The sequence below is a fragment of the Scylla paramamosain genome, chromosome 26 (genome assembly GCF_035594125.1).
Source record: "Scylla paramamosain isolate STU-SP2022 chromosome 26, ASM3559412v1, whole genome shotgun sequence".
NCBI classification, from domain to species: Eukaryota; Metazoa; Arthropoda; class Malacostraca; order Decapoda; family Portunidae; genus Scylla; species Scylla paramamosain.
In genome coordinates this window covers 8,100,001-8,120,000 of record NC_087176.1, presented here as the reverse complement: position 1 = coordinate 8,120,000, position 20,000 = coordinate 8,100,001, and the positions used below count along the sequence as shown (strand labels likewise).

The window sequence follows — 20,000 nt, the reverse complement described above, 5'->3', positions numbered from 1 at the left end:
AGTTAAACCTTCTTTAGTTGGTAATGAGGAATGCGTGGGCTATAGCAGTGGACACCCGAAGGCAGCAGTGGGTGAAAACAAGCAAAATAAAGAAAAGTTTGGCTGTGAGAAGGTGCTAGACAGCCAGCCATAGTGACGAGGAGGCAGGAAAGTAGCACCACCACAGGGAAGGTAAGGTCAGGAAGTGTTAGAATAAATTTAGGTAACTTAACGTAACTTTTTAATGAATAACTGAACAATCCATGGTTTTAACTCATTTTAACGCATCTCACCTAACCTCCAGCACAGTATATCCCTGTGTCAGCCTCGTCTCGTTGCTAAAAACCGTAAAATTTAACTTAATGAAAATGTAAACAATCTGGGTCGTCTCTATTTATCAGCCATTATCTATCTTATATGTGAGTGTTTTAAACCAATACTGTCGCAAAGCGGAGTCACATGACCAAACTTTAATATCCGCTCGTTAGATATACCTGCCATTACTTAGTTTAAGTTTGGCGAGGGTTTAAATGAGTGAAAAAGGTTGGTCGTCCCCTCCACTGGCCCCCCACCGCCATCTTGGAAAAAGGCTCCCCAGCCCCCTCCGGTTCCAATATTATTTTTTATTTCCTAAGTATTTTATTTCGGCTTGTAGCTAAGATTTTATGGTTTGTAAAAATATTTCGTTGTTTTTTAAGTTATTTGAGCGCGTGTGTTGTGTGAAAAGTGGTGATTTTGGCGTTGTTTTTGTGTAAATAAGAGGGCCGTTTTCGGCGTATTTTTTTACGGTCCGCAAACTAAATTTTTTATTTCAGCCTGTACTAGGTTCTTATTGGTTTTAAAAAATAGTTGGTGTTTTTTTTAATGTGTTGCCGTCCCGCTCAGTGAAATGCGTGCACCGTACACTTGTTTTTATTCGTGTTCATCTTCCAATAATATTGATTTTTTTTTCGGTAAATTTTTTATTTGTGCTTGTAGCTCACTTTAAATGGTTTTAGAAAATAGTTCAGATTTTTTAAAGTGTTTTCCGTTATGTTTAAGCCAGAATGGGTGGACATTTGAACGATTTTAAATGGGGTGAAGGTTCTAACAGTTTCCAGATACTTCTTTTTAAATATCTTTAATACTACTGCGTTTTGAAATGTGTTGTTATTTGTGGCATTAGTTAATATGTGTGGCAAGTCTGAATTTATAAAGCATTCCTGTCTAGCTGCGTTTTTTAGAGGGGTCATTTTCAAAATGAAATACGTACGTACGTAAATAATGGTCGCTGTGACGTCATCAACCCCCAGCCGTGACGTCACAAGCCCCCCAGCCGTGACGTTATCAGAGTGGTACCTTCCCTAACTCCCTTCCAGTCCCTCCCAGTAAATATTCAGTGTTTTTTTCAAGGTATTTCAAGGTGTGTGTGTGTGTGTGTGTGTGTGTGTGTGTGTGTGTGTGTGTGTGTGTGTGTGTGTGTTGCCTTATTTTTCGTTGCACAGATGGTGATGCAGTGTCTGCTGCTTTGTCTTTCGTTGTACAGATTGTTATGCAGTGTGTGTGTGTGTGTGTGTGTGTGTGTGTGTGTGTGTGTGTGTGTGTGTGTGTGTGTGTGTGTGTTGCCTTATCTTTCGTTGTACAGATGGTGATGCAGTGTGTGTGTGTGTGTGTGTGTGTGTGTGTGTGTGTGTATGTGTGTGTGTGTTGCCTTATCTTTCGTTGTACAGATTGTTATGCAGTGTGTGTGTGTGTGTGTGTGTGTGTGTGTGTGTGTGTGTGTGTGTGTGTGTGTGTGTGTGTGTTGCCTTATCTTTCGTTGTACAGATGGTGATGCAGTGTGTGTGTGTGTGTGTGTGTGTGTGTGTATGTGTGTGTGTGTGTATGTGTGTGTTGCCTTATCTTTCGTTGTACAGATTGTTATGCAGTGTGTGTGTGTGTGTGTGTGTGTGTGTGTGTGTGTGTGTGTGTGTGTGTGTGTGTGTGTGTGTGTGTGTGTTGCCTTATCTTTCGTTGTACAGATGGTGATGCAGTGTGTGTGTGTGTGTGTGTGTGTGTGTGTGTGTGTGTGTATATGTGTGTGTTGCCTTATCTTTCGTTGTACAGATGGTGATGCAGTGTGTGTGTGTGTGTGTGTGTGTGTGTGTGTGTGTGTGTGTGTGTGTGTGTGTGTGTGTGTGTGTGTGTGTGTGTGTGTTGCCTTATCTTTCGTTGTACAGATGGTGATGCAGTGTGTGTGTGTGTGTGTGTGTGTGTGTGTGTGTGTGTGTGTGTGTGTGTGTGTGTGTGTGTGTTTGTGTGTTGCCTTGTCTTTCGTTGTACAGATGCTTATGCAGTGTGTGTGTGTGTGTGTGTGTGTGTGTGTGTGTGTGTGTGTGTGTGTGTGTGTGTGTGTGTGTGTGTGTTGCCTTGTCTTTCGTTGTACATATGCTTATGCTGTGTGTGTGTGTGTGTGTGTGTGTGTGTGTGTGTGTGTGTGTGTGTGTGTGTGTGTGTGTGTGTGTGTGTGTGTGTGTGTGTGTGTGTTGCCTTGTCTTTCGTTGTACATAGTTCTGGGGAGGAGATTAGTAAACTTCTGAATGATTATTTTTTAACTGTCTTCACTCAGGAAAACATGCAGGATATGCCAGATAGTGAACAGGTGTTTAGAGCAGATGAGTATGAGAAGCTGACGGATATTTCCATAACTAGGGAGATAGTGGAGTAGGAGATAGATAGGCTAAAAAAGTTCAAGTCACCAGGACCTGATGAAATATATCCCAGAGTACTGAAGGAATGTAAAAAGATTATTAGTGAGCCGTTAGTTTCTGTCTTTAGGAAATCACTGGAGTCGGGTGAGGTACCAGAAATGTGGAGGCAGGCTAATGTAGTACCCATCTTTAAGAAAGGGGATAAAACATTAGCGTCTAATTATAGACCTGTCAGCTTAACTTCAGTTGTAGGTAAAATGTTAGAGTCAATAATAGCCAGGAACATTAGGGAACATTTAGACAAACATAACTTGATAAATCAGTCACAGCATGGCTTCACGAAGGGGAAGTCTTGCCTGACAAACTTGTTAAGTTTTTACAGTAAGGTGTACGAGGCAGTAGATAATGGTGATAGTTATGATATCTTATATCTGGACTTTAGTAAAGCATTCGACAAGGTGCCCCATCAAAGGCTCCTGAGAAAGGTTAGGGCGCACGGGATAGATGGGAAGGTGTTAGGTTGGATAGGGTTATGGTTTGGTAACAGGCGACAGAGAGTGCTAATAAACGGCTCGAAATCCGAGTGGGGTCATGTCATTAGTGGGGTGCCACAGGGATCAGTATTAGGGCCATTATTATTTCTAATATATATCAATGACTTGGATAGTGGAATTAGTAGCGATGTTAGTAAATTTGCGGATGACACAAAGATAGGTAGATTAATTAGGTCAGAAGCGGATGCCATCGCCTTGCAGACAGACTTAGATAGAATGAATGAATGGACGGATAGATGGCAAATGCAATTTAATATCAATAAATGCAAAGTGCTTAGCGTAGGTAGAGGAAACCCACACAATAGGTACACATTAAACACCCAAACTCTGGTAGGTACAGGGTACGAGAAAGATTTAGGAGTTATAGTTAGCTCTGAACTCCGTCTAGGGAAACAATGCATAGAAGCCAGAAACAAGGCAAATAGGGTACTAGGATTCATTTTTAGGAGTGTTAAAAGTAGAAGGCCGGAAGTAATATTAAAGTTATACTTGGCGCTGGTCAGACCTCATCTAGACTACGCTGTGCAGTTCTGGTCCCCACATTACAGGAAAGATATAGGTCTATTAGAATCAGTACAGAGGAGAATGACTAAAAGGATACAGGGGATGAGGAGTATTCCTTACGAAGCGAGGTTGAAGTGGTTAAATTTACATTCTCTAGAGAGACGTAGGTTAAGAGGGGACCTGATAGAAGTCTTTAAGTGGTATAAGGGTTATAACAAGGGAGATGTAAGCAAAATTCTTAGGATCAGCAACCAGGGTAGAACAAGAAATAACGGGTTCAAGCTTGAAAAATTTAGGTTTAGGAAGGAGATAGGAAAAAATTGGTTCTCGAATAGAGTGGTAGATGAGTGGAACGGACTCAGTAATCATGTAGTTAGTGCTAGGACACTAGAGAGCTTTAAGAGAAGATTAGACAAGTTTATGGATGGGGATAACAGATGGAAATAGGTAGGAGTGTTTCATACAGGGACTGCCACGTGTAAGCCTGGTCGCTTCTTGCAGCTTCCCTTATTTCTTATGTTCTTATGTTCTTATGTTCTTATGCAGTGTGTGTGTGTGTGTGTGTGTGTTGAAAATGTACGGGCGCGCGCGCGTGTACATTTTTAGTTTGTTAACTGCCTCAATAATAAATCGTTTATTATTATTATTATTATTATTATTATTATTATTATTATTATTATTATTATTATTATTATTACACACACACACACACACACACACACACACACACACACACACACACACACACACACACACACACACACACACACACACACACACATTACCTAGAGAGAGGAAGAAATACGAATAAGAAAAAAATGCTTGCACTTACATTACGCACAAACACACACAGACACACACACACACACACACACACACACACACACACACACACACACACACACACACACACACACACACACACACACACACACACACACACACACGTACATTTTCAGTTTGTTAACTGCCTAAATAATAAACCGTTTATTATTATTATTATTATTATTATTATTATTATTATTATTATTATTATTATTATTATTATTATTACACACACACACACACCTGTAGTTCAAGAGATTAGGTTAAGTTTGCTTAACACACACACACACACACACACACACACACACACACACACACACACACACACACACACACACACACACACACCTGTAATCAAAGAGGGTACCACGGGGCTTCTTGTTCTTCCTCGCCAGCATTGGGTTGACCTTCCCAGTCCGAAAATCGAAGGAGGAAAGGTCAACAGTGCCACCGAGATAGCGGGTCAACTGGGGCTTGCTTCGGAACTTCCTGCCATTGGGGCTGAGAGAGAGAGAGAGAGAGAGAGAGAGAGAGAGAGAGAGAGAGAGAGAGAGAGAGAGAGAGAGAGAGAGTTTTGTCATTTTTTTAATAATTTCGTAAATTTTTGCTGTTTTGGTTTTATTTGTCAGAGAGAGAGAGAGAGAGGGAGGGAAACATAAACACAAACACACACTTACCTGTAATAATACACATCTACTTTACCGCAAGTCAGCCCAGTTTTCCTCAGCACTTACTCTCTTTTCCAGCCCCGCGGGAGGGCAGAACACTCATAGTGCCTTTTTTTCTATCTGCACCGATATCTTGTGAGGGCGAGGGAGAGGGAGAGAGAGAGGGAGTCACAGAACTTACCGTCTGTGAACGAGTAACAATGAAGAAATTACTGGCGGAGTCTCTCTCTCTCTCTCTCTCTCTCTCTCTCTCTCTCTCTCTCTCTCTCTCTCTCTCTCTCTCTCTCTCTCTCTCTCTCGCTCGCTCGCTCGCTCGCTCGCTCGCTCGCTCGCTCTCTCTCTCTCTCTCTCTCTCTCTCTCTCTCTCTCTCTCTCTCTCTCTCTCTCTCTCTCTCTCTCTCTCTCTCTCTCTCTCTCTCTCTCTATATATATATATATATATATATATATATATATATACGAGTATGTATATAAAACCTAAATTCTGCTGTATTTGGAAAGTGGCAGTTTTGCATAATATTTGGAATAATTACATATGTACGATAATTTTACCAGAAGTACAATAATTTCAACCTGTGTAGTACGATAATAAGGCCAAAACAATCTGGCAACGCTGCTGACGACTACGAGACTATGGGACGGGGACTCGGGTAGCAGACGGAGTGGTCGCAGACAAGAACGAGACCTGTTGTTCACCCGTATGGTGAGACTTGTCTCGTAAGGAAAGCAATACATCTGGCACTTTCAGGTTTTTTATTTTGTTATTCAAATTTTTATAAGAAATTTTGCATTACCTGATATTGATAACATTAATTTCCACTCAGATTATTCTATATTTCATAAAAATGTTGTACGAATTCCCAGATTATCGTATTATCGTATGAGTCCCATTGTACATCGTACACGGGCAAAAATTATTGTACTTGTGCAATAATTATCGTACGTCTGGCAACGCTGCTGAGTAAACACAGTGCAGTGGGCCGCGGGTGGCGCGAAGCAGTGCGCTCTGTTGGCGAGGGGACAAAGTATGCCTCGCGTGGGAATTTTAATCGATTTTATGAGTACACATTGATTTTTTATTGATTTTAAGGCTCGGGGAAAAATGTGCCGGATACTTGAAGCTGCCGGATACTCGAATGCCGGATGAGAGGGATTTTACTGTATTAATATTTACATAACTTTTTTACTTCCGTGTGTTCTTGTTTTCTTATAATCAGGCCCTTCAGTAACTATCTTTTTCCAGTTGAGAAGCTGAATGCACTGTCATTCTTTTTCTTGGTGTTATTGTATCGCATTCTTATGTTCAGGCCCCTCACTAACTGTATTTTATATGGTGTATTCTTATGTCCATACGCGTCTTTTTTCCAGTTTAAAAGCTGAACACGCTATCATTCTTTTTCCTGGTGTTATTGTATTGTATTCTCATCTCTTCAATGACTGTCTTTTTTCCAGTTGAGAAGCTGAATGCAATATCAACTCTCCTGGAGGCGTTTGGCAACAGTCGCACCGTCATGAACACCAATGCCACTCGCTTCACTCAGATCTTCAGCCTTGATTTCGACCACTCGGGACAGATCGCCTCAGCCTCCGTTCAGGTACACCATCATCATTTATCTTCATCATTTTGTTTAGTGTCCCTTATTTTATCTCATGGGTTGGATAGTTTACATGTCTAGTGTTTTTGTGTTTGTGGATGATTTTTCTCTTTAGTTGATTCGTGTGTTTATGACGTGTTTCCTTTCAATTATTTTCAAGTATGATGCTGGTTGTTATTTGTTTTTTATTTAATTTTCTGGGGTCAATTGCCACCTGATATAAATTTCTCCAGTGTTCTTTGAAATTTAAATCTACTTTTCCCACCTTTTTTCTTAATTCTTCATGTTTTTAGAAATAATCTTACAATATAAAAATTAACCTTAGAACCACCACCATTTTACATTACCACCTTCATTCCACAAGCACACCTCAGAACCACTTCTGTTCCCCTATCAGGTGTACATGCCGGAGAAGACTCGGGTGGTGAGGAGGCCCGAAGGGGAGCCAAACTACCACATCTTCTACCAGCTGCTCTCGGGGGCTGACTCAGACCTGCGCAGGACCCTGGGCCTGGAGAACCTGTCTGAGCCTAACTTGTTCATGACGCCCCTGCAGAGAGTAAGTTGCGTTGTGGTGGTGGTGATGGTTGTAGGGGGAGTAGTAGTAGTAGTAGTATTAGTAGTAGTAGTAATGGTAGCAGTAGTAATTGTGATAGCAGCAGTAGTAGTAGTAGTAGTAGTAGTAGTAGGTAAATTTTAATTTATAAATGGGTTTCTTTCCTCATCTTTTGTAAATGAAAAAAAAATGGACAAACCAGATTTTGAAATTTTCCTGTTTAACTTTTTTCTTCTTTTTAATAATTTTCATGTGAATATTCACCAAATATTTCTATTTGTAAATAAATTCTGTATTTGTGAATCAGGACAAAAAACAATCTTACTCATAACTCATAAAACCAATAATCACTTGTAAGAGCAATAAGTAAGAGCAGCAGTAGTGATAGTGAATGATTTAGCACAAAGTAGTAACATCTAGTAGTAATGGTAAATGATTTAGCAGTAGGTAATAGTAGCAACAATGTCAATGAGTGCCTGTCTTCAGAGCGAGGACCGGCAGAAGGCAGGCATCGCGTGGGCACGGATCAGAGCTGCCTTGGACGTGCTGGGGGTGTCACCTGAGGAGCAGCATGCCATCTGGTGTGTGCTGGCTGCCATATACCACCTGGGCACAGCTGGCGCTACGAGAGGTGAGTGTGTGTCTGTGTGTGTGTGTGTGTGTGTGTGTGTGTATTATTAGTCTATGGGAGGTGAGGTGCATTACTGGGCTATGTGACTGTGTGTATTATGGTTTTTGGTTGGATTATATGTAAAGTTTGGGTATCAATGCATAGTTATTTCATTGAATCGAGTGTATACGTGTACTCGTTCATTTATAGTGAAGAAATTAACTGCATCACATTTATTACAATGTCTCTATGAGTTCAGTTTGGAATACTGTTTTTTAATGCTTTTATGGTGTATTTAGTTAACTTTCTATATGTTCAAGTGTAAATATGTGCCTGTTCACTTGTGCTTCTAAACACACATACACCATACTATAACTCCCTTACCTTACACAAATACCAATCGCCTTACTAAGAATCTATTTTTAACACCCACAGCTCTGACAAACAACAAATTCAACTTCAATATAAATGTATGCATGTTCATTTTCTCATAGCACCACCAAACTCATCACACTTCTCACACTAACCTTATACACATACCACAGCTCCTTTACTAAGAGTCTGTTATTCACACCCACAGCTGCAACAGGCAACAAATTCCAGTTCAGCAAGCCGGGCAGTTCCCAGCGAGCAGCCAGCCTGTTGGGGACATCTGTGGAGGAGTTAGCACGCTCCATCTTCTACTCCACACCCACCACTCCCTCCTCTCGGGCCTCCTTCAGGTAACCCCACTGGCATCTTGTTCTCGTGTTTGCCCTGTGAGGGTATAGTGGACTTATCTGGTTGTGTTGAGTGTAAGGTTGGAAAGGGGGATATGTGGAAGTAATCTTTATCTATTTTAAGTGTAAGGTTTGCATAGGCAGTGTAAAAGGAAGTTGTCTTAATCTGTTTTTGAGTGTAAGGTTGTAAAGAGAGGGTGTAAGAAGTGGGGCTTTTGTAAGGTTTTGTAATGCATTGTACCATTTATCTTTTAATGTATCAGATAAAAAAAGTGATCTCTTGGGTAGATATAGAAGAGTTAATATGCAAATTTTTGACAGTACATTATTTGCCTTATATTTATTTTTGTAGGTATTTAGGAAAACTTGTGATGGTGTGCAATATAATAGATATTTCATTAAGGATAGTTTCAGAAAGCAAAGCATTTAATACCCCAGTTTTTTTTTTTTTAAGCTCTTGGGAACTCCTTAAATTGATAACTGTTTCACAAGGCATAATATTTCCTCTCAGTCTATCATTCTTTTAGGTAATGAAAGAAAAAACTAAGGCATTTATATCTGAGAAAGAAAAAGAGTAACACTTAAATAGACAGGAAATTTACTTGCATTCGTCTCTTTAAAAGAAAAACGAGATAGTTATTAATATTTGCTAAGAATATTTTTGTAGGTACTGAAATGAAAAAAAAGGAAAAAAAAAAACAACAGGATGGATATAAAGATTTGGTGATAATGGGTAGTCACTTCTCAACCTTCTCTCTTTCAGCAGTCTTCTCGATACTTGTGATGAGATAATTGACATGATTCAGCAGGCAGGGGATGGTGCTAGGTACAGTGTTGGTTCCCTCTCCATCCAGCACCTCCCACACCCCCTCACTCCCTCACCACCCTCACTATGTAACCTGCCTCTATCTCCCTCACTCCCTCCTTGACCTCCCTGTAACCTTCCTCTTCCAATGCCCTCACTAGCACCTCCTTCCTCACCTCTTTACTTCCTCACTCTCTCACCTCCATATTACCTGCTTCTCCCTTCTCTCCCAGCTTCTCCCAGCCTCTCCCACCCTCATCACTTCTTCAGTACCTCATTTTTATTAGTTTTCCTGCCCAATCCTGCTGTTTTTTAGTGTCTTGTGCTTTTTTTCTCTTATTGCAAAGTGTTATGTTTTTTTTTCACTTTTCTTTATTCTCTCTCTCTCTCTCTCTCTCTCTCTCTCTCTCTCTCTCTCTCTCTCTCTCTCTCTCTCTCTCTCTCTCTCTCTCTCTCTCTCTCTCTCTCTCTCTCTCTCTCTCTCCTGCAATTAGTGGTTTAATTGTCCTGTTCAGTTGTCCATCCCTTCACCTTTCCCTCTCTCTCCCTCTCCCTCTCCCTGCCACTCTCACCACTCTCACCTCCGGCACTCTGTTCAGCCTCTCACACACTCCTCAATAAGCTGAGATTTGCTGCTTTTTTTGGTGTTAACAGCACTTCTATAAATGTTGCCAAGGCTCTGGTCAGTTCTGTGTTTTTTTTGTTGGTTCTCTACATCGCGATTATGGAAACATATATATATGAAAAGTAATGTCTTGTAATTGGATGTTTGATTTTATTTTAGGGTTTTATCTGAGAAATTTGTGACCCGGTTTTCGTTTAGTAATTGTTCTGAGTTTTTTTAATGGTTTATTGAGTGTTAATTATTCTGCAATATGTATTTAATTGTCACTAGTTTTTTTTTCATGTCAATTTTAAAAGCAAAAAAAAAAAAATTTTCTTGTGTACCAATTCAAGCGTATCGGTAATTTTGAATCCATTAAGTGTTTTTAATGGATACTGAGCCTTGAGCGACTGAAATAAACTTTTACATTTTATTTATTTATTTATTTTTGTCTCTTACTGTTTTTCCGAACTCACTTGTCGAGTTTGTAATCGTTTTCATCGGCTGCTTAATATTTCTTGATGTTGTGTTTGATGTCTACGTTTTAAATCTCCGTGGTTACTAAATTTATCATTAACTGTATAACATTCCATTTTCTCCCAGTATTCTCATTATTCTTTCTTTATTCTCCCAGTATTCTCATTATTTCTCTCCTATTCTCACAGTATTCTCATTATTCCTTCTTTATTCTCCCTGTATTCTCATTATTCCTCCTTTATTCACTTAGTATTCTCATTCCTCTTCCTTTCATTCAGCACAACTTCAACTTACAACACTCTTCATCATCTCTCAGTCACATCTCGGCAGACCCTAATGGTGCTGTGTGGTGGCCATGTGGTATATATTGGACATGCATGTTGACAATCCCACTAGAACACCACTAGACTAGCCACAACTAGCCACAACTCACTCTCTCAGTCACGTATTGCAATGAACAAGAATGGTAGTGTAGCGTGTGAGGCAGATGGACAGACGGACTGACAGATGTGGGTAGCAGCATGCAGGTGTGTTAGTGGGACTGGCTAGTGTAGAAGAGTCACTTGGGTCAGGTGCTGCAGGTCACTAGGGGATTGTCTGTGTACCAAACCTAACTCACTGCTATTTTCTTCCCACATCAACACAAACCAGACTTTTTATCCAGTACATGAAAGCTATATGAAGGAAAATGTGGACTTATCAAGAAAATTTATTTAAACACACTATTACTTACCAACTAAACTTTTTAAACACTGCCATTTAAATTTCCCTTAAAGACAAGACCTGACTTCTTATCCACTACGCAAAATCTAAATGAAGAAAAATTAACTTGTGAAGGAAACTTATTTAAACAACAATTAAAACCTCCAATAAAGATACAACCAGAGATCTTAAGCAACCCACATAAAACCTAAATGAAGAAAAATATGAACTTGCCAAGAAAACAAAAACTCACCAGTTTAAACTTCGAAATAAATCCAAACATAGAATCCAAAGGGGAGGAACAAAGTCTCGTCTTGGATTCTTAGAGGATGGCACGATCATTAACTCCCCTCCCTGTACCCCCCCAGGACCACCTCCCCCACAGAGCGGCCCACGGAGCGGCCCGAGGGACTGGAGGCGCTGGAGGGCATGGCCACAGGGCTGTACAGTGAGGCCTTCAATGCCATTGTGGCGCTCATCAACAGGTGGGTTTTGTTCTGGGTCCTGTGGCTGTGTTCTTGAGTATGTGACTGTTTCTAAGGGAGTATATGAAAGATTTGTCATGCATTTTCATCTGGGTAGAGTCTGGTATATAGATGGATAGATAATTACTGGAACACCACAGCACTTTATCATCTCTCTCTTCCTCAGGTGCATCTCCACATCAGCCCACACGTCTAACTCCATCCTTGTGGTGGACGCTCCCGGCTTCCAGAACCCAGCGTCTTGTGGCAGGACCTCCGGGGCAACCTTCCACGATCTCTGCCACAACTACACCCAGGAGCGCTTCCAGATGCTCTTCCATGACACTACCTTCACGGCACAGACTGACAGATATGCTCAGGTGAGGTGCAGGCTGATTGATATGCTCAGGTGAGGTGCTAACTTGATAAGTATGCTCAGTTGAGATGCTGACTTGATGGGTATGCTCAGGTGAGGTGCTGACTTGATAGGTATGCTCAGGTGATATGCTGACTTACTTGATGGGTATGCTCAGGTGAGGTGCTGACTTGATGGGTATGCTCAGGTGAGGTGCTGACTTTGATGGGTATGCTCAGGTGAGGTGCTGACCGACAGGTTTGCTCAGGTGATGGTGCTGGCTCTCATTTGTGTGGAGCATTTTGTAGATGTTCTAGTTAATTAGTTGGATAGGCTTGTTTCTTACTAATACATCAATAGATTGAGTATTGTCAAAGGGGACTGTGTGTTGCAGTTTTTTAATAATTTATCTATAGGACTGTGTTGCAGTTTTCAGTGTTGTTACTGAGAGAATACTAATAATCATAGACCTCATCCTTACATGTATTGTTCAATGGATCTGGATAGTTGTTTTTATATACTGAATATGCTAAAATATTCTCTGTGTATAAGGAAGAAAAAATGTTCAGGTTTACAGAATATTAAGGTATACTGATCTTAACCATGTACTAGTGTTTACTATTTTAACGTACCCTAACATATTAATATCTAACACTGAACCCATTGCATGTAACTTGTCAAATCAGCCACAAGGAGACCAGTCAACACACAACCAGCTCTCCCCAACACAGACCACTACACACACCCTCCACAACACACCACCACAACTGCCACACCGGCCCTCTCACACCATGCTCACCTCATCAACACCACTAACACCACCTCAAGTAATTCCCTTATAACTTAGGTGTGGATGGAAACTAATAGGAGTGAAGATAGACAAATATTGAGAGGGGTTGTTAAGAGTCAGTGGTGTTTTTTCACTCATCTGTTACTCATTATTCCTGTTGTAATCTTTAATTTTTTATTTATTTTGGCTCTACTCTATAAGGACTTGTATCTTTGGTGGCTTTCTTTTCTCTGTCTTTTTGTTGCCCTTGGCCAGAATCCCTCTCAGATTGAACAGGTAAAAGAAACTTACATATTAATCTGCTCAAATTTTGGGTAATCCTTTTAGCTTTACTCTTTAGGGATTAGTACCTTCAGTTGGCCTTCCTTGTTTTGCCTTCTTGTAGCTCTTGACCAGAGCCTTTCATACATAAAAAGATGAAAAATTATGAAAAATGGCACCTCATATTTATTTTGTCTACCTATTCCACTAGAGAGAGAGAGAGAGAGAGAGAGAGAGAGAGAGAGAGAGAGAGAGAGAGAGAGAGAGAGAGAGAGAGAGAGAGAGAGAGAGAGAGAGAGAGAGAGAGAGAAAAAAAATTGCATGTTTAGTAAAGTAACCCCTCCAATTTATCCTGTTCTTGTATTTCACAGGAGAAAACAAAATAAAATGGACATATTTCAGTAATTTATCTTGTCCATATATTTCACTGGAGAGAGAGAGAGAGAGAGAGAGAGAGAGATATTTAGTAGAGTGACTCATCTTATTTAACTCACCTACACATCCTGCAGGAGAACATCGAATATGGCGACGTAGCAGACGAGATCGGCACCCCGGCTCCTCTCATCGCCCTCATAGACAAGGCCTCTTCTAACTGTGTGGTGCGAACGTCCCAGGTGGATCTTCGAGAGTCAGACCGGCGGGGATTGCTGTGGCTGTTGGATGAGGAGGCAATCTTCCCTGGCGCCACTGATCAGTCCTTCTTGGAGAGACTTTACGCCCACTATGGTGACCGAGGTGAGATGAAGCTGTTGTGGTGTGGTGGTGAGGAGTGGTGTTCTTATCTTTTCATGGTTAGGAGAGATGATAGGTTGATATGGAATGCTGGAGTGAGGCAAGTAGAGTCTTCTCCACTGTGACTGGGCATCATTGAGAGAATTTTCTGATGAAGTTTTAAGATGTAGAGATGAAAGCTGCTTAAATTGAAGGCAGATGAACAGCAAGAGAGGTGACAGCTGACCTCTTCCTCAAGTGTTGTAAATGAATTGGTGTATTGATTGTAACTCCTTCAGTGCTATATGGAACAATTCACAACAATAAAGACAATGTATAGAATATTTTAGAGTTTCTCCAAGAAAGAAAAGATGATGAAAAAGTAGATTATTACTTGTCTAGCCAGTACTATGCTCAGAGGTGGCTGTAGAAAATATAATAAATGCTTTAGAGTAGTTTGTGATTAAGGAAATGTCAAATAGTACTGAAAGGGTTAAGAGATATGTTTCTTTTTTTCATTTAGAAGATTGTCAGTAGGTGAAAAAATAGGTACTAAGAGTTGAGAGAGATAGCCTTTGTACTTTAAGTGGGTGAATTGATAGATTATAATACACATACCTTCTCTCCCTGCAGAATACTCCCAGCTACTGAAGAAGGGAGCCTCGCCAGAACAGTTCACCCTGCAACACTTCCAGGGCACCAACCCAGTCACCTACTCCATCCAGAACTGGCTGAGGGCGTCTCGAGAGAACCCCGTCATGAGGCAGGCGGCTGCTCTTCTGCAGGAGTCAAATAAGTATGTTTTTTTCCTTAAGATCTTAGCATTTGAAGATTGATTAGAGACTTGTACATGGTGCCTGACCTAACCTAACCTAACCCATGGCTCTAGAGCAAAAGGAGAAAAAGAAGGGATGTTGGTTCTTTTATCCTCATTTGCATTTTTCTATCAAATTTTGGGACATATTGAAGATTGTCATGTGCTGGTATAGAGATTAGCTAGTCAGTAAAGAGAACAGCTAGAACCATAGGACCACATTTGACAACACCTCTCCACTGCACCTCCACATATTCTAGTTGAAGCTACATGGATTTTTAAAGATGCTTTTATGGTTTCAGTGATAGATTAACAATATTTCTATGTTACTGATTGGAGAAACACTTAAGGATACAGGAAATTATCTCTGTGGACTTTGAAAATGGTCATGGTGAAGTGATACATGTTTTTAAGAATGATTTTATTGCTTAAATGACAGATTAACAAGATTTCTATGTCACTGATAGGAGAAACACTCTTGAGAACCCACCTAATCATCTCTGTGTCCTTGAAAAATAGTAATGGTGAGATGGCAAGGCATTTCAAAATACATGCAGGTGCATTAGATGGTTAGATGATACTACACTGCAATCAACACTTGTTTTATTTTCACTCTTGTTAAAGTTTCCCAGGCTTTTAAGAGTGTTTTTACAGTTATGGTGACAGATTAATATGATTACTGTATTATTAACAGGAAAAGCACTCTTGAAAACTCAGCTGATCATCTCTGTGACCTTGGAAAATTCATGGCAAGAGATTGAGAGAGCAGAGCATCTCAAAATATGGACCATGTTAAGATTATACTCCAACCAACACCTGTTTTATTTTCACCACAGGGAGACACTTAGCCGACTGTTTGTGTTCAGCCGAGGGCCTGTCAGCAACACTATCAGTGGGTCGGTGGTGGGCATTGAGGGGTCCCAGTCACTGCGCCGCGCCTCCTCCATCAGAAGAGCCTTCACCACAGGCACTGCTGGCATCAAGAGGAAGAGTGTGTGTCTGCAGGTCAAGTTTACAGTGGTGAGTGTTCTTGTGAGGTGTCCATGTTCTGCTGTGTTGGTGTGTGAGTTTGTACTGGGAGTCCTCAGTTTGTGAATGTCGCAGGTCAAGTTTACTGTGGTGTGTTCTTTGTGAGGGGCCTGTGTTCTGGTGTGTTGGTGTATGAGTGTTGGGTTGTACAGGTAGTCCTTGATTTGTGACTTTTGACTTTTGCTACTCCAAGGTTACAATGCTGGCAGTGGTTGTTGCTGTACACTCCTATGTTGGTTTCTTTTGGTTACTGATTTATTTCATTATTTTGCATGTTCTTGTGTTTTTACAGGTACAGTAGTTAAGTTTTTATGTCCTGGGTTATGGCTGCAGTACTGTAGCATTAGCATAAATGAGTGACATACTGTAGGTGCTTCTTTAGTCTGGCTCAGACCTATGCCAAATGTTGGTTTATGACGTGGCGTAGGAACTGGACTCTAGTAAACTGAGGACCCTCTGTAGTTTGGTTGTTATTTGAAGGATGGTATGTGGGTTGTGTTTCATGGGTTTTGTGTGTTGCTGGTGAGTGTCTGAGTGTCCTGGTAAAGGTTATTGTGTTCTGGTGTGTGAGTGTTGGGTTGTGCTGTCTTGTTGTTTGAAACATTGTGTGTAAGTTGTGTTTTATTAGTTTTGTGTTTTGTTTATATTATTGTGGGTTGATTTAAGAATGTCTTATATTAGACTGTGTAAGAAGATGTAGTTTTTTCTATTTTTTATTATTTTTTATATAATATTTGTATAATATAATTATAATATAAACCATACCTTTAAATATACTAAGCCATTTTCTTCCATCATTGACAGGACGGAATAATAGAGAACCTGCGTCGGAGCAAGCTGCGGTTCATCCACTGCCTGTTGCCACAGCACAATGCAGGGCTGTGTGACCTCAAGGGCTCCCTCATCATGCCCAACAAGACCAACAACTCCTGCGAGGACATCCTGCTCAATGTCCCCCTCGTACGGTCCCAGGTGGGTGGCAGGTGTCTTCTGCTGGCGTTTGGTAGTGCTATGAAACTGATGTGTGCTGTGTGTTGAGATTTGGTCACCTGAAGGGGCTAGCTGAGGTTGAAATGATGAGATAGGAGGCTCTTCTACTGGTGTATGGTAGTGCTGTGAAACTGATGTACTGGGTGTTGGGATTTGGTTACCTGAAGGGGCTAGCTGAGTGAAATGATGAGATAGGAGGGATTGATAGGTACAAAATAGTGGGCTAGTGTAGTGAGAGGGTGGTGACTGAGAGGAAGTTGTGCTGCTCTGCCATAGCTCCACTGTTGTTGGTTAGGAGCAGAGACATGACTAGCTGGAGTAGGACTTTTCTATTGTTACTATCCTCATTTGAGAGAATAATGGACAATACAAGATAATGGGCTAGTGTTAGATGAAAGGCTGAGGAGAAATGAAACTGCAGAGGGGTAAATATTCAGCCTTATTTCATAATTTGCAGTTGCTTATGATCTGTACATCACTGTGATTTTAGAAGCAAGTTTATGGAAAAGTTTAAAGGAGCACATTCATTTGCTGCACTTCAGAATGATTCATGTGATTGCCTCACTTTTTGTGCCACAGTTGTAGATGGTGCCATGTAGTATAAACATGAGATAAAACATTGGTATGATAATATCACCTTATACCACAGTTGTTCTTTGCAGTGTAGGCAGAAAAAACACATTAAAAAATCATAATGCATCTTTTACCACAGATATTCTTTGCAATGTAGACAGAAAAACACACCATTGAAATGATAGTGTGTCATCATCTATCACAATTACATATTCTTTGCAACACAGACTGAAAACACACATTCACACAGCTGCCTCTCTTCCCTTCACAGTTGCGAGGCTGCCAGATCCTGGACGCCCTCAGACTCCATAAGCAGGGTTTCCCAGAGCACCTGCAGTACAGTGAGTTCCGCCGCCGCTTTGCCGTGCTGGCCCCCACTGAGGCGCGCTCCCAGAACCCTGTGCTGGATGAAAGGGCGGCTGTGGAGGCGATCCTGGCACACCTCGACCTAGACGCCTCCTCCTACCGCCTTGGCCTCTCCCAGGTGAGTGTTCCTGAGTGTGTGTGGTGAGTGAGGCAGTCAGTGAGTAGTGAAGTGCATAGTATTTATTAACCAGGTGAGTGTTTCGAAGGGGCTATGTTAGTGAGGTGATTGCTATGTTCTAAAATGCACAGTGGCTATATTTACCATGTGAATGTTCCTGAGGAGGCTAAGTATAAGAGCATGTAAAAATAAAGGAAGATGTTACAAGACATCAGTTTTACACTGTATGAAACACGCCTGCCTGTTTCCACCTATCATCACCAATCTGTCTAATCTTATAAAACTTCCTAATGACTCAGCACTAACAACCTGATTACTGAGTTCATTCCATTCATTTTCCACTCTGTGTGAGAACCAGTTCTTTCCTATCTCTTTTAAATTTAACTCTCAAACTTGAACTCATTATTTCTTGTTCTATCCTAATTACCAGCCATGAGAATTTTGTTTACATTACCCTTGTTGTGTTAGATAAGAACATAAGAACATGACTAAGGAAACAAGGAAAGGTGCAAGAAGACATCAGGCCGACACTTGGCAGCAGGTTAGGGAGGCGGCCACTCAGTCATGAAGTGCAGTGTTTGTTTACCATATGAGTGTTTCTGAGGGGTGGTGTGTTAGCAAGGTGGTCTGTGAGTCTTGAAATACATAATCTCTGTGTATATTTCTGTCAGTGGCAGGCAGCATGTAATAGATAATCAGTTTCTCAAGTATTTCTCTTAATGCTTGGGAAATAACAGTTATTGAATACTGAGAAAGGTGATTATTAAGTCTTCAAGAAATGCATCTTGATTGTATATTTGGGTATTATAGATATTACCTTGGTCTATTGATTTTGAGAAAGTGAGTATTTGTTTTTCTGGATAAAAATATGAGGATTTTCAAATTATGATCAACACAAGTGAAGAGATTAGCAGTGAAATCAAAGAACTAAACTAGTCTTCCATGAGAAGCAAAGATATTGATGAAGAGGAAACTCAACCAAACCTAACTTGACCTAACTAATTTAACCTAGCTCTTGGAGGAAAATGCTAATGTTATTTCAATATTATCCATGTTGTTGGTTATGAGTGTCGGTGGCAGGAGGAACATAACATAGACAATTACTCAAATAGAACACCAAATACTCAGGCAGTAACCAGTATTATATAAAATTAAGAATAACTTATTTGGTTCATAAACACAGACAAAACTGGTTTGATTTCTCCATTCCCTGACACATTTTAGAAGTGACCAGTTATGCATGAAGAATTTAGTGGATTAGTTTATCAATGAATGCAGAACTGAATGGAATGTTGGAGTGGGAGGGAATAGATAGGACCAGTTTAGTGTCGCTTTTGTAAATGAACAATGAACTGAGTGGAATGTTGCAGTGGATTGAAAGAGAACTAGTTTATTGTTATTTCCATCAGTGAACAAAGAACTGAGTGAAATGTTGCAGTGGGAAGGAATAGAACCAGTGTAGTTCCTTACCCAGCCAGTTCACATGCCTAAGATAATTTGTGTGTAATTTTAGTAATGTGTTGTGTGTCTAGTCCAGGAAGTAAGAGAAGGCAAGGGTTTGATAATTATTGTAGGGCAACTGTTTCATATGCAAATCTTCATGTGTGTGTGTGTGTGTGTGTGTGTGTGTGTGTGTGTGTGTGTGTGTGTGTGTATGAATAATTTGTATGTACCATTGTCTGACCAGGTAACTGTTTTCATTAGATTTATAAGGTAAGAATTGTGTGTGTGGTTCTGAAATTTGATGCTTGGATGGTCTTGGAAGGTTTTGCCACTCTTAAAATCTTTCCACTATTGCTTATTTTTCATTTCTTTATCTTTTCTCTGTCTCTTGTTTGTCAATTTACGTTTCTCATGTTTTTTTTTATATATATAATTTAATTCACTCACTGTTTCATTCTGTTATTTTCACTCAATATTTTCATTCAGTGTGTCATCATTTCACTAACACTGGTTCATTCTTTCATATTTTCACGTTTTTTCATTTTTTTTTTCATTTGCCCTTATTTTCATTTCATTCTCCCATCATCCAATTTTTTTTCTCATTTTATTCTGTAATCTTATTCACAGTTATATTTTCACTGTGATCTTTTTTCCACTCGGCTTTTTTCCCCTCCCATTTCATTTCGTCACCTTGCATTCACTTAAACGCACACAAACACACCGTCACTTCCTTCGAGGCACACACACACACACACACACACACACACACACACACACACACACACACACACACACACACACACACACACACACACACAC

At 40.4% G+C, this 20,000-nt stretch overlaps 1 protein-coding gene across 3 annotated transcripts in view; it reads left to right on the top strand.

Annotated features, from left to right (window-relative positions):
• Nucleotides 1-20,000, top strand: part of LOC135113680 (unconventional myosin-XVIIIa-like) — a 189,535-nt gene that overhangs the window by 77,009 nt on the left and 92,526 nt on the right. For 2 of the 3 annotated variants that reach the window (XM_064029146.1, XM_064029145.1), the window contains exons 5-16: nt 6,652-6,794; nt 7,192-7,353; nt 7,837-7,981; nt 8,541-8,682; nt 11,636-11,752; nt 11,919-12,111; nt 12,773-12,913; nt 13,647-13,872; nt 14,482-14,644; nt 15,499-15,682; nt 16,496-16,663; nt 17,526-17,738. In XM_064029146.1, the coding sequence (XP_063885216.1) occupies nt 6,652-6,794; nt 7,192-7,353; nt 7,837-7,981; nt 8,541-8,682; nt 11,636-11,752; nt 11,919-12,111; nt 12,773-12,913; nt 13,647-13,872; nt 14,482-14,644; nt 15,499-15,682; nt 16,496-16,663; nt 17,526-17,738 (1,997 nt within the window). The remainder of the gene's footprint in view (nt 1-6,651; nt 6,795-7,191; nt 7,354-7,836; nt 7,982-8,540; nt 8,683-11,635; nt 11,753-11,918; nt 12,112-12,772; nt 12,914-13,646; nt 13,873-14,481; nt 14,645-15,498; nt 15,683-16,495; nt 16,664-17,525; nt 17,739-20,000) is intronic. The other variant, XM_064029147.1, reaches the window with a different exon arrangement.